We start from the raw sequence: 16,725 nt of genomic DNA on the forward strand, positions 1-16,725 counted from the left end.
CGGTGCATCACACAGATTGAGGCTTGCTGACATCTGCGTGTGCAGCTCCTGTCTCCAGTCTGATCAAGGCCGGTACAGTTTATCCAAAAATAAATAAATAAATAAATAAATAAATAAATAAATAAATAAATAAATAAATAAAAGGCTTGGCAACGGACTGACCAGTTAATACATTTAACTAATTAATAGAATATGATTGTTTGGTCTAAACTCTGCTGTCAGTTGCAGATGTGAGTTTTATTGTTTGTGCGTGGTTTATTCTGATCTGTGCTGTGTTGGAGATTCACTATTGTGACTGTTTGACGATTTGAGGTGAATATTGGGTGATAATTAGGTGATTGTCTTGCTGCGACCAAGAGCGCATTTGGTGACAGTGAGTCACTTGTGAGAGTGTGATCTTTTTGTCAAATATTATAAGCGGACTTTGGGTTGTGCTATTACATCAATGAGCTTTTGATTCCTTTGGAGTTGGCAAATCAATTTCATTTTTATTATTGGCTGTGGTGTCTTAATGGTTGTAATACATGAATTGATGAATTGATTAATTTGTTAGTTGGTTGATTGACTGATTGAGTGCTTGATTGATTAATTGGTTAGTTGACTGATTTGCTAATTGTTTGATTGATTGATTTGTTAATTGTTTAATTGATTGATTGGTTAATTGGTTGATTGATTGAAAAAAAAAAAAAAAGGGGGGAGATAAGTAATCTAAATAGCTTTAAGTAGTTTTAATCTTAGCAATTACTTTTTAATTTACAATAAGGGAACATAAGGAAGCCGTTACAATGGGGAAAAAGGGCACTAAAAGTCCAAAAGTAACTACTCCTTTTGATGTAGTACAGAAGAATAATCCTTTAGTTAAAGGCATCGCAAACATTGCAAAAAATATCGGAAAAATGACATAAATTCTGGCCTGAAATTGACCAACCATGGCCAGTAGAGGGGACTCTTAACCCAGATGTAATTATAATAATGGAGGTACTTGTGTCCACATACAAGGCAGAGAAGGAAAAGATGGAAAATGAGAAGGTGGACAAGGAAAAGATGGAAAATGAGAAGGTGGACAAGGAAAAGATGGAAAATGAGAAGCTGGACAAGGAAAAGATGGAAAATGAGAAGGTAGACAAGGAAAGGATGGAAAATGAGAAGGTGGAGAAGGAAAGGATGGAAAAGAGAGGAGATGATACCACTAAATGACAGTGAGAATGGAGACAGCGATGAAGATTTGGAGACCAGGACTCCTTCATCTTCAAGAAAGTTTTGTCCTGCGACATTCAGTACTGAAATAGAAGAGGATGTACGGAGGACTTTAAGAGAGGTCGAAAGAAGTATGGACCGATGCTCCTATGACTTGGGAAAAACTAGTAGTCCAGAAAGACAAAGAACACTGGAGAACCAGTTAGAGGAGTTGCAGATACGGAGGGATGAGCTGCAGAAAGAAGTCTCCCAACTATTGGGCATGAAAAATGCATTGCGCTCAAGAAAACAGTTGACACTCAAGAAGCAGAGAAATACTCTAGGCTTAGATCAGATTTACAAGCCCTCCCATTGCGTGAGGCGGACCTGGAGTATTGGACTGATGGGTCCTGTTATCGTGTGGGCGATAAATTGAGTGCTGGCTATGCAGTAGTAAAAGCCCAAGGAACTGGATTTGTTGTTGAGAAGGCTGAAGTGATACCACAGCCTGCATCTGCACAGCTTGCTGAGCTTGTGGGGCTAACTGAAGCGTGTTTGTTGGCAGAAGGTAAGCGAGTGACAATATATACCGACTCTGCATATGCACATAATGTGTGCCACTTGTTTGGATCGGTGTGGAAGAACCGAGGATTTAAGAAAACGGATGGTTCTCCAATACAGCATCACGCCCAAATCATGAAATTGTTACATGCTATGATGAAGCCTAAAGAAATAGCAATAGCTAAATGCACGGCACATAAGATTGATGCGTCAAAGGTTTCATAAGGGAATAGAGCGGCTGATGAAGCTGCAAAAGCAGTCACTGGAGCAGATAAATTGGGCAAAGTTCTTCTGGTCACTCATGAAGTGAACTTGGAAGACAAAATTACGCTTAAGGATGTGATTTTAATTCAGGAAGCTGCTCCTGAAATGGATAAACAGTTGTGGCTAGACCGAGGTGCCACCCGAGATTCTACTGGACTTTGGAGAAATCATGAGGGGCTGATAATAGCACCTCCAGACTTGTTGGGTCTAATGATTCAGGAGGCGCATGGGTTGGCTCACGTTGCAAGGGGGGAAGTTAGGAGAAAAATTACAAAGGAGTATGGTTTTTGGGCACCATGTTTGCTTGAACAGATTGATTATGTCATAGGCAGGTGCACTATCTGTCTGAAAAACAATGTTCGGAGGGGAGTGATGGTTCCTCCTGGTCACATTCCAACTCCGAGGGGTCCTATGCGTGAACTAGTTGTGGACTATGTTGACATGATAAAACCGATTGAAGGTAAGAGATATATGCTAGTCGTTGTGGACAGATTTTCACGATGGCCCGAGGCGTGTCCAACCAAGCGAAAGGATGCTCAGTCAGTGGCCAAGTTTTTATGTAGAGAGGTCATAAGCAGGTGGGGTCTTCCAGATCGAATATCCTCAGACAATGGGAAAGAGTTTGTGGATAAGACGGTAAAATTGATTTTGCAAAAACTAGGAATTAAACAGCGTCTTGGTGCAGTCTATCATCCGCAAAGTCAAGGGATGTGCGAAAGAATGAATGGTGTTTTGAAAAATCGTATTGTTAAAATATGTCAGCACACGGGTTTAAATTGGATAGCAGCACTTCCACTGGCGCTAATGGTATGTCGCTCTAGTGAGCTGCGCGATTTGCATATGACACCTCATGAGTTGGTTACGGGAAGGCTGATGCCAACGCCTTGTTTGCTTACAAGTGGAAAGGGTCCAAGCCTGGCCCTTTTGGAAGATGAAATGCGAGCGTATGTTACATATATGGTTAATCTGCATAAAAGAATATCCACATATGTTTCTGACAGGCAAAGAAAAGAGGTGGTGCAGGAGAAGCTCGATGAACAAAAAAGGAACACAGTGCAACCTGGAGACAAGGTGTTCGTGAAGGTGTTTAGAAGAAAGTGGTATAACGAACGCCGTGAAGGACCATTTGAAGTGGTTCGCAGTACTGGAACCGCTGTCCAGGTTAAAGGGTCTCCAACGTGGTATCATTTATCACATTGTGTCAAAGCGCCAAGTGAAGAGGCGCCACACTTACAGAACCGAGATGTTGAAGGCTCAAGAGTGCCAAAAGACAATGTGGAAGAACATACACCAGACAGGGAGATGCATGAAAATCCCCAGAGTCAGAACTCAGAAGGAGAGATTGTCCATGTTGTGGACAATGTTGATGATTCTGTGCACATTTCTGATGATGCTAGAAATGACTTTGCGGTTAATGAACAGGAAAGAAGATTTAGTGACATTGTCTTTCAACATGTCCCAGACACAGCAGGACCTATTTCAGTTGCCTGCGAAGCGCCAGAGATATCAAAGGGCTGTGACTCCGCTGCAGGACAACTCAGGGATCCAGTTAGACCAAGGAGCCCGAGACCAGTTAGGAAAAGGGTTAAACCAAACCGTTACTAGAACCAGGGTTGAAGTAACCTTGGGGAAGTCAGTTCAGCTTCCATGTCAGTGTACAGGAGAAAATAGTGATGAAGGGAAACTTAGAGTTGAGTGGAAAGATAGCCATGGTAGGGTTCTAGTTCTGTTAGGGACATCACCATTAAGGAAGTATACGTTAATTAATGATAAAAGGAGACTGAAGGTTGAGGGAGATTGTAGTCTTTATGTATATAGGCCTCAACAGGAAGATCAAGGTGATTATAGGTGTTCTTTTTATGATCCACGTTTTGGAAGTGAGCGGTCTGAGTTGGGATTTAGAGTTCGTATAGTGTCTCTAGTGATAATAGGTGAGAATAAGAATATAGACCTTCAAGATGTTGGGGAAACAAGAGAATTGACGACGATGACATCAACTCCCCAGACGAAAGCTGGGAAAATGGAAGGGAAATCTACCCTTTTAGTGTTAAAAGTTATTGAAGGTATAAATGTATCGCATTTAACTACAGTGGCGCCTCAGATGATTTCTATAACGCCACCTCCTTTGAATACTGTGATCAGAGTTAAGTTAGGAGGAACAGCTTACCTTCCTTGTCGATGTGGAAGGTGGAATGTTGGTAGTAACATTCCCCCCAAGTGGGAAAATAGTCGTGGTGAAGATGTGTTGTTGACAAGACCTGAAGTTGATATTGTGCCTCGTGATCAAAGGAAGTATGTTTTGTATAATGACATGAGGTGGTTGAAAATTAAAGATGATTGTTCACTTGTCCTGCGTAAAGTTACATGGGAAGACCAAGGGGAATACATGTGTACTTATTTAGAACCGGAGTTTAAATTTGTTCCATATCAAAATTATTGGATAAAAGGTCATATAACTCGTAAAGTGACACTCATGATAAAAGATTTGAGTCCTATTGGAGTTTTCACGGTTACTAAAGGGGTTCAGGAACAATTTACCACAGTAATCACTCCAAGGCTGAATAGTACACAGATGAAGCTTGTTACTTTAGCTCCAGAAACAACTAAGAGTGTTCATACATCAACTCAGGCTACTACTCTAGCTATGACTTTGAAGGGGATGAATGCTACAACAGTGACGACATCTTTGACGTCTACGACATTTGTAAATGTGACGCAGACATCTGACATGACACCTTTGACATTTAAGGATGTGGTTAATGTAACCCAGAAGCTAATGTTAAAGATAGAGCCTAGGGTGAACAGTAGTAATGAGATTGTTGAAGTTAGAGAACAGATGATGGAAGAGAATGATGCAGATTCATCTGTGACAGCTCAGAGGACTATTTCAGACGTAGATAATGATTTCTTTGACTCTGATCGGACACCAGAACACATGACTGATCAATACCATACATTACAAAAGAGAGAAACTAAATGGAAGGCGTTTGGGTTTGATCCTTCAGTATTACAAATTGCAGACCCATGGGCAAGTAGGAACTTATGGTTCCAGCAATTAACGCATTCCGTAAGATCGGTTACGAATTGGAATGGTCCATGTGTGGTAAAGATTCCATCGCCGAACTCATGGCCTTCAATTTTAGAGACTGTACCAGAACCACTAACCGCTATATGCCAAAGTTATGCACTATCGTGGCTGTTGTATCAGCAGCAGTCAGCAGAAGATATAGTGATGGCTTGGTCAGTACATCTGTTTAGGCCTAGATCTACTTGTTCTTGGTTGGGGGAATTACCATATGTAAATTTACTTGATCAGCATGAAGATATCAAAACGGCGGTCCCTGATATAATGGAAGTGACATCAGTGAGAGCTAACAGCTGTTTTTGTTCAAATAATACTCATGATGGGCCGGGAATGTTTATGGGGATATCAGACTGTGACAAATATATGATGGACTTGGGTAAGCGTGGACATAAGATGAGTAATGATTCGTATGAAGTAACTTTTGATGTACCACATCACAGACAGAATATAACTTTAAGGGTGCAGATCCAGAGTTTGCCTGGGAATGTGACTATAGGGAATTTCAAGGATATTTGGTGGGTTTGTGGTGATAAGGCATATATATTTCTACCGTATGGGTGGACAGGATGCTGTTATATGGCAACGTTGAAACTCCCATATGAGGTTTTTACTATGCAGAAGGGAAAAGGGCCAGATGAGGTCCAATCTAATGTCGTTTCCGGAAGTAGGAAGAAACGGGAGATGGCACAGTTTAACAATTTGGAATCGTACCATTGGAGAATAAGTCTAGCAGAGAAGTGGGCTATAGGATTATTTCCATGGTATGGGGTGACATTCTTGGCAGATCACATTGATAATATTACCTACACCCTACAGGGTTTTGCAAACGAAACCATAAAAGGTTTTGAATATTTGTCAAATACTCAGAAAAGCCACAGACTGACGTTGCTAAAACATGACATGGCTCTTGACTATATTTTGGCCAAACAAGGTGGCCTATGTGTGGCTTTGAACTTAACTGGGAATGCTTGCTATACTTTGATTCCTGATAGTTCTGATAATATGACTAGTGTTATAGATGCATTGAAGCTTATAAGGGATGCGTTTGGCCCATCGGAAAACGCTGGATGGTCTGCAAATGCTTGGTTGCAAGACAAATTAGGGCCAGTAGGAGCAGTGTTAGTTCAGGTTTTGGCAGCACTTGTTCTAACGTTGAGTGTGATGTTTTGTTTTTGTACGCTGTTGTTGACCTTTGCGAAGGTTATGATATTGAGATGGGTTGGAGTTGTGATGCCCGGTGATCAAACTCAGATGCCATTATTATGTGGTGCTGACACGGACGTTGATGAGGACGACGTGATAAGGGTGGATGTATATCCATTTTGAATATCTGATGTTATTATAATCCTAACATTTACCTCTGTTATTGCTTAGTTATTTTGTAGTTTCTTCTTATATTAGTGGTGTGTTACAGGGGGGAAATGGACAATATGACTTATACTTTCACATTTACTTAAAGAGTGTTAATCTATATTTGATGTTTAATTTGTATCTGTTTTGTATGCAAAAGATACTGGTTTTCTTTTCTTTCATTCTAGAACATATTGGGGGAAGACCACTGTGAGGGTGGTTGATTGTTCAGGGACTCCGATGTGTTGAATGGATTCAGACACTTCAAACAGAACAATACGAATGGACTGAAGGACTCTGAACAAGGACGTATGATACGATATCCAGATTCAACACGTCATCGATACTACAACTGAGAATCAATGCTGCTGAGAAACTGCAGTGTTATACATTCTTATGTCTTCTCTTATATATTGCATGAGTAATATTAAAATTGAACTGTGTTCTCTGTGTGTTAATTGCTAGGAAAATGATGTTTTCTGTTATTGGGTAAATATACTGGGACATCAGATGTTTTCTTTTTCTTGGTGTTTAGGGATAGAGGGGTTAGGCAGGAAAAGGTCCGTTGGAAGGTGCGATGGGTCGACCAGCCTGACTTTGGACATTTGTTTTGTTTTGATTTGCTGAGGGTTCCATATGTATTTGCTTAAATCATTTCCTTACACAATTTGCTAAAATTCCTAATTTCATTGGTATGGAGTACTATGTATGGTCGCCTAGGCAGAGGGGCCGTGAGAGAATTTTCCCGTCTAGTTTGTTTGATGGATATTTCAGGAAAGATAGCTGCCTGATGGGTTTTTCACTCTCACTTTTATACTCCATACAGTTGCTTTATTGTTACAATTATGTTACAGGACGGATTGTTATTTTTGTCATGATTATACACCTGTATGTTTTCTTCTTTTGTTCTTTCGAGACTTTGTGAAGTCTCGAAGGGGGGAAATATGTGGTATATTCAGCTAACATAGATTGTTAATGACATGTTCATAATTAGGGGGCCCCTTGTTAATGACATATTCATGGTTAGGGGGCCCCTCGTTTCCTGACTCTCAGAGGAATCTAATTATTATTCGATATGATACTTGTTAAGTTCTCTGTGACCCGGAGAAACTCTCTTTGACCTGTTAGATAGAGGGGTTTCCATCTTTAAGTAGGAAGTGGATAGAGGGGTTTCCATCTTTAAGTAGGAAGCATGTTTTGTATTAGAGGCCCCTATGTATGACGTCATTTTGTCTTATTTCCTGGGCGGAAACAACTTCCCTATATGAAGGCTTGTCCGGCACCGGCGAGGTAGACTTCTTCATTGGCCGAGAACGTCTCCGGGTATACCTAGGTACCCGTCCTGACCTGTAACTTCTGTGTAATAAACCTTATTATACAAGCAAGAACGGTGTCCGCGGAGATTCCTTCATCATCATCTTCAACATCACTGCTGCTTAAATATACGACAATAGAACAGACAATTTCTATCTGCATGGAGAATTTATTTATTTAATGCACTTTTGTTGCACAGCCCATTTTAGATACAGCTACCAAAAGCTACACCATTATCTTGCACCTACATTTACAGTTGACTGAATACGGAGTTTGGGAATTTGTCCTGGGACAGTTTCAGTCGGCTCCTCTGCACGCAGCAGACTGAAGGAGCAAAGAATGCATGTGCATGGAAGAGTAATCCCGGGAACAAAAGCTGCTCTTTGTTGTCGGGCCTCAGAGCTGAAGTGACAGTGAGCGTGAATAAGGGTCAAAGATCAGCGGCTGGTTCGTGGCTGTTCAAGCCGATGGCTCAAAGACGTGCACACCCACACAAACAGTTCACTCTCCCTGCACAACACAACACAAAATGAAAGGGCAAGGTATTGAGGGTAAAGACATCTTTGAAAAGCTGCCTTCACATTGTACCATGAGTACATTTAGCTTCGTGGTAGATCTTTCGAGTTTCCACAGAGAGACTAAGGCCGAAATAAAATTTGCGGTGCTCAAAAGCTGTTCAGGGAGTCGACTCTTCGCACTTGTTGTTCTGAAACTACACACTGACCTTGTGTGTGTGTCTTAATTTTGTTTTTGCACAATGTGTCGCTGTGGGTAGATTTCACTGCGCTACAATGTCGTGCACTGCCAACTGCTTACAGATAAGATTTGTATTTGTTTTCCTACAAGTCGTAGCACAAGAAGAAAACTGGTTGCTGTCTGACATGTTGATTTACAGCACGTAGCACGAGCAGCTCAGGACTTGTCTGTGAGAACGGCAGGTTGCACTCAGATACCACACAGCTACAGGGGACACTTCTGAAAGTGAGACTCACAACATCGAATTGAAAGTATTCATGATGACTAGACTTTTCTTTTCATCTCACCAGATGCAACAAACACTAAAAGCAGGAATGAGCATCGAAGACCTCTGCACAGATGCGTCTCAAGTTGAAGTGGAAGACTAGATGTGATATGGCTCATGTGGAATGCTCCCTAGGCTACAATTCTTCTTTCTTGCATTCTTTGTGATAGCACTATAGTGATGCTGTGTGAACGTCTGCGTGAGTGCATACGAGTTCCTTTATCTGTATCCTCATGTCCTCCGTGAGGAAATTGCAGGAGCAGGTGGAATGTAGCAGATATTTCCTTGGGGGCTATGAATAAATCAATAAAACAACAACAACAACACACACACACACACACACACACACACACACACACACACACACACACACACACACACACACACACACACACACACACACACACACACACACACACACACACACACACACACACACACAGACAAAAGCCAGAATATTGTTAGGCCTAAATCACCCCCAGTGTGGCCTTAAAAGTGTTGGTCACGGGGTTCCGTTTGCCATCAGGGGCTTTCTTTTCCTCATTATAAAAAATGAAGTCAGCACAAAGGAGAATGGGCTTTTTGCAATGAGTCACACATCCTCAGCAATTTGCATTTCAAGCGATGCTGTCTTCAGGAACACCAATTCAACCTTGTCTACTTTCAGTTTTAATCATCACGCGCTTCTCTAATGACTTTATCTGCTATATATCAGTAATGTTTGCACTAGAAGAAAGGCTGATCTTAAAGATCTTTTCACAGCGGGTTTTTTTTTTTAACTGAGTGCTGTGTTTTGATTGTGTTTCATCACAGTCTGGAAACCGCATATCACAGCTGTAGAAAGAGCACAGTAGAGGTGTTGCTGCCTATGATGTCTGCCCATCAAAACCAGTAACAAGACAAACATCTTCCACTACTACAGGGAGGGGAATCAGAATGAAACACAAATAATGGGAAAACATATGTAGCCGACACTACATTTGTAATACAACAGCAGTGTCACCTTATTTTTACACTCTACAGCACAAATGAAATAAAATTAAATGAAATAAAATCAAAAAAATATATATAGTTCCTCCCTAATGAAACAAATCGTGTTAAGAATTTTATTTCAGTGTCCTGTATATAAATAAATCTAAGTATATATATATATATATATATATATATATATATATATATAGCACGTATATTTATATATTCAACATATGCACAGACACATCATTTATATGTCTATACAGATGAATGAAAATAGATAGATAGATATATAGATTCTATTGTTTTTTGTATTTACAATTGAAATAGTGTTAGATTTTTTGAAAGAGCTCACTCACAGAGGTAGACTGGTGGATTCGTGATGAGGTGAAATGGATGTGACAGTTTGAGTCGGAGCTTCCTATTTGAAATGAAGGTGCAGAGGGGACTTACCGGCACTAGTTTCCCTGTCGGCGTGTTTCTGATGCTGTGATCCTCCTCAGGCAGTTACAAGTCCGCACCAGACCCGGGCAGAGTCTGCGCAGAGATGAGACTTCACTTCTCTCACTCTTTTAATTGTTCAGCTCATTTCTGAGACGCTCCTCACACGGTGACAGATATTTTTACAGTGGAGAAAAGAACGCAGCGCGGAGAACCAGAGGCCGGGCTGACGTGTGAACTGTGGCCGCCACACGGAGACTCTGGCCGGGCTGCGACTGTCAGCGAGTCCGAGGTGTGAGCTGGAGCGACCGTAAAGCTACTTCCGCTCAGGACCTTCACAATTAAACAGTCAAGTCTTATAAGAAGCTGAATAATAGATGTAGAAACCCCCTCTATTATTATTATTATTGTTATTATTGTTATTATTTTCACCTTCTGTTTTCACCTTCTGTTCTTTCTTTTTCACAATGTGAGATAGGGCGTTTTAAAAAAAGATTTTTCTTGATTTTTCTTAAAGAATAGTTAATGGATTATTATAGTTATTATTACTATTATTGTTGTTATTATTAACTATTATCATTATAATTATTATAATTGTTTTGCCTCCAGCTCCCCCTGTGACCCTCTAGAGGATAAACGATAAAGATAATGGATGGATGATTACCATTATCAGATATCCTTTCACCGTTTGCACCTGAAAGGATGCTCGGGCATTCATTTTGAGTTGTTTCCGGGTTTTCGTGTGCTGTCTGTGTAGCTTGACTGTTGTCAGCGCAGCAAGGTGTTGAGGGGAGAACAGCCATGGTGGCTGTGTCTGTGGGCAGAGAGGAGGGGCTGCAGGGCTGTGAGAGAACACTCAGTCGTTCACTTTGCACACCACTGCATCACAGTGTACCAGTGTAATAACCCTTTAATGTCATTGTTATTGGCCCATGACACCTCATTGTATTAGGCTTTGCTGTTACATCCTCCCCCCATTGGATTTATCTTATTCATTGTGATAATGGTTGTGCTGTTCAGTCCCACAATTCAATACATAAAATTACATCACCCAGCTCCAGCAGTTTATCTTAACAGTGACACCAGAAGTATTTTATCTTCCTTCAGGCCACTCTGTGACTTTGATATCAGTGTGCCTGACACTGTTTGGCCTGTGCTACTTCAGTGCCACAGGTTTTGGTTGTAACCGCAGCTTCATCGTGGGTAGACTTTGAATGAACGTAAATACCATTGATAACTGCGTTGCTTGTTTTTTATTCCGGTTGGCAAGAATCCTATTGCATGTCTGTGCACGTGTGTAAAGCTCTCACCTAAACTGTAGATCTAAGAATAAACTCTCTAGGATTGTTTCGATGGCAATCAAAATAGTTAGTATCCTGGCAGATAGCTCCCATCCTCTCTTCAGCCAGTTTTTGAGCTCCAGGAGGCGCTATAGAGTCCCTATAGCAACTAAAAATGTATACCCACAAACATACATTGACATGAACAGTTTTTTTTTGTTTAATGTATCATGTGACCTTGTCCATGTGTTTGTTTACCTAACTGATTGTTGGTTTTATGTTGTTCTTTTGTGGTTGGTGAGCCGAAGACAAATTTCCACCTTGGTGGACAATAAAGATATATTCTTTTCTATCCTATCCTATTTTATTCTATTCTATTCTGTCCTATTCTCTTCTATTCTTATATATATATATATATATATATAATAGTTACAGTTTCTTCAGTTTTATGTAAATCATCCTGTGTTTCCTTGCCAAAACATTTTGTTCAGTAGATATGTAAGTAAACCACATCCGTGACACACCTGAAGCTGCAGGGGATAGTTAATGTTTAAACCCACTCGTTATCTGATGACATTGTTCCTGCTCTCCTGATAATTAAAAGCACAATTAAACTCAACTCTAAACTCCTGAGTTTAGACAAATGTCTTTTTTTGAAAGATAAAGAAGAGAAAAAAATGTGGGGGAGAGGCAAAGTAGGAAATGGCTCGATTCAACACCTGGCTGATAGAGCCTGATAGTGTGTGTGTGTGTGTGTGTGTGTGTGTGTGTGTGTGTGTGTGTGTGTGTGTGTGTGTGTGTGTGTGTATGTGTGTGTGTGTGTGTGTGTGTGTGTGTGTGTGTGTGTGTGTGAGTTACTGGAGCAGGATTTGTCAGTTGAACTGTGGCTTGAGCAATAAAGGGCTCACTGTCTTGGTGATGACAGGTGCGCTTGGAATATCACACGCATGCACACGCACACACACACACACACACACACACCCACACACACACACACACACACACACACACACACACACACACACACACACACACACACACACACACACACACACACAGGTTTGTGCAGCCATCCTTATTAGGACCTTAGGAAGTCCATTCATTGTGGACAGCCTAACTAAAACCTTATTATGCCTCACCTTAACCATGACCAATTCATGGCTGACCCTAACTTTAACCTAACCACATTTCACATCTCACCACCAAACTTAAACAAAACTTCAGGAAAGGTGTTTTGCCTCATTAGGACTAGACTTTAGTCCCCATGAGGTCTACCAGTCCTGACAAGATCAGTGTCTATTCTGGAAAAGGTCCTAAAGATGCAACAAAAACAAGTACACACACACACACACACACACACACACACACACACACACACACACACACACACACACACACACAGACAGTCACAGACCATAAACTTAGGATGTGCTATGAGGGCGAGGGACAGAGAGACTGAGAGTGAATAAAAGGTTGTAAAAAGGTGAGAGACAAAGAACAGAGAGAAAGTGAAAAAGAGGGAGGACAGACTCAAGCCAACATGAGTCATTATCTCAACATGGCAAGGTGCAGAAGTTTGTCTGTGCACACTTGTGAGCATAAAAACAATGTCATATACTAGTGTGTAACGCTATTTCCAGTCAAAAGCTCCAAGTATGGTCAAAAGAAACCGTGTGAGCCTGAACCTGAAGAAAATACTTTTTGTTGTCTGTCATGCGGCACAAGTTACATGAGCGTCGGCCTGATATGGAACAAAAACAGCACTTGGTGTTGCAGTCACTTTTTAACATCCTGCTGTTGTGGTTTCCCACCAGCAACCACAAAGGGATTACATCCAAAAATCGAATCACACGTTGAAAATGAAGGGGTGTGTCTGTGAATGTCTGATTCCAGTCTCCGTGTATAAATAACCTCCTCAGAGTAAGACACAACACAATACCTGAGCTTTTAACAATAATACACTGTACATGCTGAAAACATATGCAGGTACAGTATTACTGCACAAGGACCAACATGCTAATAATCATGATGCATTTCTCCCAATGCAAGCTCTGACTTGATGTGCATTCTCTCTGCAACTGAACTTTGACCATAACCTATGTTCTCACCTCCATGCAATGCTCTCACATCCTCAAACTCAAAATCCTTCAAGTATCCCAGAGTCAGTCTCACTGAGGACGTTTAAAAAACACAGACCTGTTTTCAAGACCACTCATACACACACTGTTCCTGTTAAATTCACCAACAATGGCCTCAGAGGTTTTGGGGCCTCAGGGTCACATCCACTGTTCATTCAATGACTTTACAACACTATCATAAAAACAAGGAAAAGGCACCATTCACCATGAACACAACAGTTTTACAGTGGTTTAAATCAGCTCTACACCTGTCACCTGTCCAGCCATGTATACTATAGAGGTTTGTGTTCAAGCACATTTCAACCACCAACCTGTTTGCAACCACCAACATCAGTCTGAAGTGAATGAAGCTGAATCCATTCAGTTTCTGCCACATATCAATAGTTACTTTGATCTCATTGGATGATTGGGTGACTCCTACTTTCATTTCAAACGTCTGTATATAGGTTGCTGTGTTTTGTGTACGTGTCACACACGCGTGAAACCAAGAAGGCCAAAGCTTACTTACTATGTAAAAATAATACAAATACCCCAAAGGTTGAGGGAGACACAGAAATCTTATTTTATTTGCATGATTTTATTTGAAACACCATTATAAAGATGAATTTTAAACTATGCTGTTTCTAATTGTATCTATCATTTTGTGACCCCCTGTGGTCTCTCAGGGTCGCTACCACCTGCTGTTTTGGGTCACAGCAGGCTGCTGTTTTCAGTGAAAGCTGAACTAACTCACCTGCTCAGCGCCGAACAGCTATGTTATAATAAAGTATTGATCTCCTATAGAACCAGACATTTCCTTTAAGATCCAGCTGCTGAAACGGAAACCTGAAGTTCCAGTCTCTTATGCAGTCAAACCTGAAAGGAGTCGATCTGACCTCTCCTTCATCAGGTCAGTTCAGGGTTAGGGTTAGGGTAAGTTTAGATGACCTGAATCAAAATCCTGGAGCCTTTCGGTGTGAATTTGAGCTTTTAAACCTTACAGTTTCAGATGGTTTTCAAATTAAAACGTGTCAATGCTGTATATTTAAATATATCATCTGTAGTATGCTTATAAAATTGTATTTAATATTGGCCTCTCTTGGCTCCCAGAGCCATTGTTTGGCCAAGGTTTGATCTTTCTTTTCACCATCTAGCAGAAATGCAAGCATTACAGTGAACAGCTAACAGCAGTTAGACCTGGGAGGTATTGCACCTTCAATTTTAATAATAATTTTAAAACACAGTTGTACTAAAAAAATATAAAATATGCTAAATATACTAAAAGATCCTTTGTAGTAAGGCTCCGTCCCTTCTGTATATGTAGCATGCTTTATTGAGCCCTGCTTTAAAATAGAAATTTGAAAATACTGTGTTGTGGTTAAAGTGGATTCATATTGTGTGAAATGAAGATCACTATCTGTGATGTGTTGAATTATTTCAGACAATCTCTCCACGTGGTTACCATACATCCGGTTATTCTGTCTCTTTGTCTGGAATACACACAAAGAGATCTGCAGGCTATGAGGGCTACACACACACACACACACACACACACACACACACACACACACACACACACACACACACACACACACACACACACACACACACACACACACACACAGGGACACCTTTATGCATTATTAAACGAATGTTAAACCAACATCACACACAAGCAATAAACCACACACATGGGACCTCATCTGCCAAGCTTTGTCACCATGGTGACAACTGTGTGACCTGCAAGCGACCAGCTGGTGGACCCTGGCTGTGATGTTGAGATGAGAGTGACGGGTTTGTGTGTGTGTGTGTGTGTGTCAGACAAAATAACAAAAGAGAGAACACACTGTGCAGCACTTAGTCTGTTCCCTAAGCTGCCTGTTTTTCCACATTATGCCAGGGCACACACCTTGCTGAGAAGAAGAAGGAAAAAGAAAGCACAACACACATTGGCTCATTGATCCTAGTATTGATTGACACTTGCAAATGAGTATTTATCCTCCGCTTCATTTTATGGTGGTGGGAGAAGTGTTGAAACTCCAGCTGTAGCATCTGCTTGGTATGGAAATGTAAGGAACATGCAGAGGCACGTCTGGCTGTCTGGCTGGCACCAGCAAAGCTTGTGTCATTTAACATGATTACATACTTTCTGCTCCCCAAACATCCAGGCCTTCTTTCCCTCATTCCTCACTCACTGACTCACTCTCCTCAACGACTTTCTTCTCGCCCACCTCTGCAATCAGCCCTCACTCCACCTTACATTCGTCTAGCAGTGTGTTGGTGCATGTAAACCACATATTAAATTTCATGCTCAAAGAGTATGTTGTGTGGATGGATGTGGGCTTTTTCCTGGAATGATCATGCGATTCTAAAGAGCGGAACACAGTGATACATCTCAGTCTAAAGGCACAGTTCATGTCTTGGACCTCTTAGATACCATCCAATAGTCGGATGCCGAGTTAGAGCCAAACCCAGCTGACATTGGGCGAGAGGTGGGGTACAACCCTGGAGAGCTCACCAGTCCATCACAGGGCTGACATACAGAGAACAAACATTCACACTCACATTCACACCTACCGTCAATTTTAGAGTCTCCAATTGCTGCTGACTGTGACCTTCTATTTCACAGACAGATGAGTGGTATCAAAGATCTCAGCTATCTCTCACCAATAAAGCAGAACAAAATCTTATTTTCAACTCTTCCTTCATAATGACATTACAGTAGCTTTCTTTTTCAATGTAAATATATCATCTTGTTACAACTACATGAATAAACAAGTACAAGGACATTTCAAAGGTTTCTCTTTGTCACTGCGCTCATTTGTCTGATCTATTATCCAGTGTGCCATAAATAAAATAAGCTCGACCTAATCAAATATATACTGGAGTATTTTTACAAAACTATATGTCATATCATCTAAATGCTTCTCTGCTGCCTCCAAGCAGATCAACAAGACCAGATTCAAACTTTGGTTTGTATCCTGATGATCTTTCTAACAGACCATTTTCTACATATGTTACAATGTATAAGTAGAGTCCATTTTCATACATATTTCATTTCATACGTTCGGTGCTCGGGCCCTAATTAGTTGCTTTTAATTGATAAGTGGTTTTATGTCATTATAGACAGTAAGATAGATGAAA

At 40.9% G+C, this 16,725-nt stretch overlaps 2 protein-coding genes across 4 annotated transcripts in view; one reads left to right on the top strand and one right to left on the bottom strand.

Annotated features, from left to right (window-relative positions):
* adgrg1 (adhesion G protein-coupled receptor G1) overlaps positions 1 to 10,496 on the bottom strand; it is a 30,862-nt gene extending 20,366 nt beyond the window's left edge. Inside the window, exon 1 of one of the 3 annotated variants that reach the window (XM_034571698.1) lies at positions 10,197 to 10,496. The gene's annotated coding sequence lies outside the window, so the exon portion shown is untranslated. Of the gene's footprint in view, positions 1 to 10,102 lie in introns of all 3 variants that reach the window. The other 2 variants (XM_034571717.1, XM_034571707.1) reach the window with 2 other exon arrangements.
* On the top strand, positions 4,464 to 7,392 carry LOC117753572. The gene is made up of 2 exons (XM_034571748.1): positions 4,464 to 4,504; positions 4,856 to 7,392. Exons 1-2 carry the CDS (start codon positions 4,475 to 4,477, stop codon positions 6,410 to 6,412), a joined length of 1,587 nt encoding a protein of 528 aa, XP_034427639.1. The 5' UTR covers positions 4,464 to 4,474; the 3' UTR covers positions 6,413 to 7,392.
* Positions 10,497 to 16,725: the final 6,229 nt, after the last annotated feature.

Source organism: Hippoglossus hippoglossus, chromosome 3 (genome assembly GCF_009819705.1).
Source record: "Hippoglossus hippoglossus isolate fHipHip1 chromosome 3, fHipHip1.pri, whole genome shotgun sequence".
Lineage (NCBI taxonomy): Eukaryota > Metazoa > Chordata > Actinopteri > Pleuronectiformes > Pleuronectidae > Hippoglossus > Hippoglossus hippoglossus.

Bases quoted from the DNA above. Each gene is read 5' to 3' on its own strand.
- LOC117753572 (XM_034571748.1), top strand. From the start codon at position 4,475: ATGATAAAAGATTTGAGTCCTATTGGAGTT. The intron at 4,505-4,855 runs TTCACGGTTACT...GAAGAGAATGAT, and splicing joins ATTTGAGTCCTATTGGAGTT to GCAGATTCATCTGTGACAGC.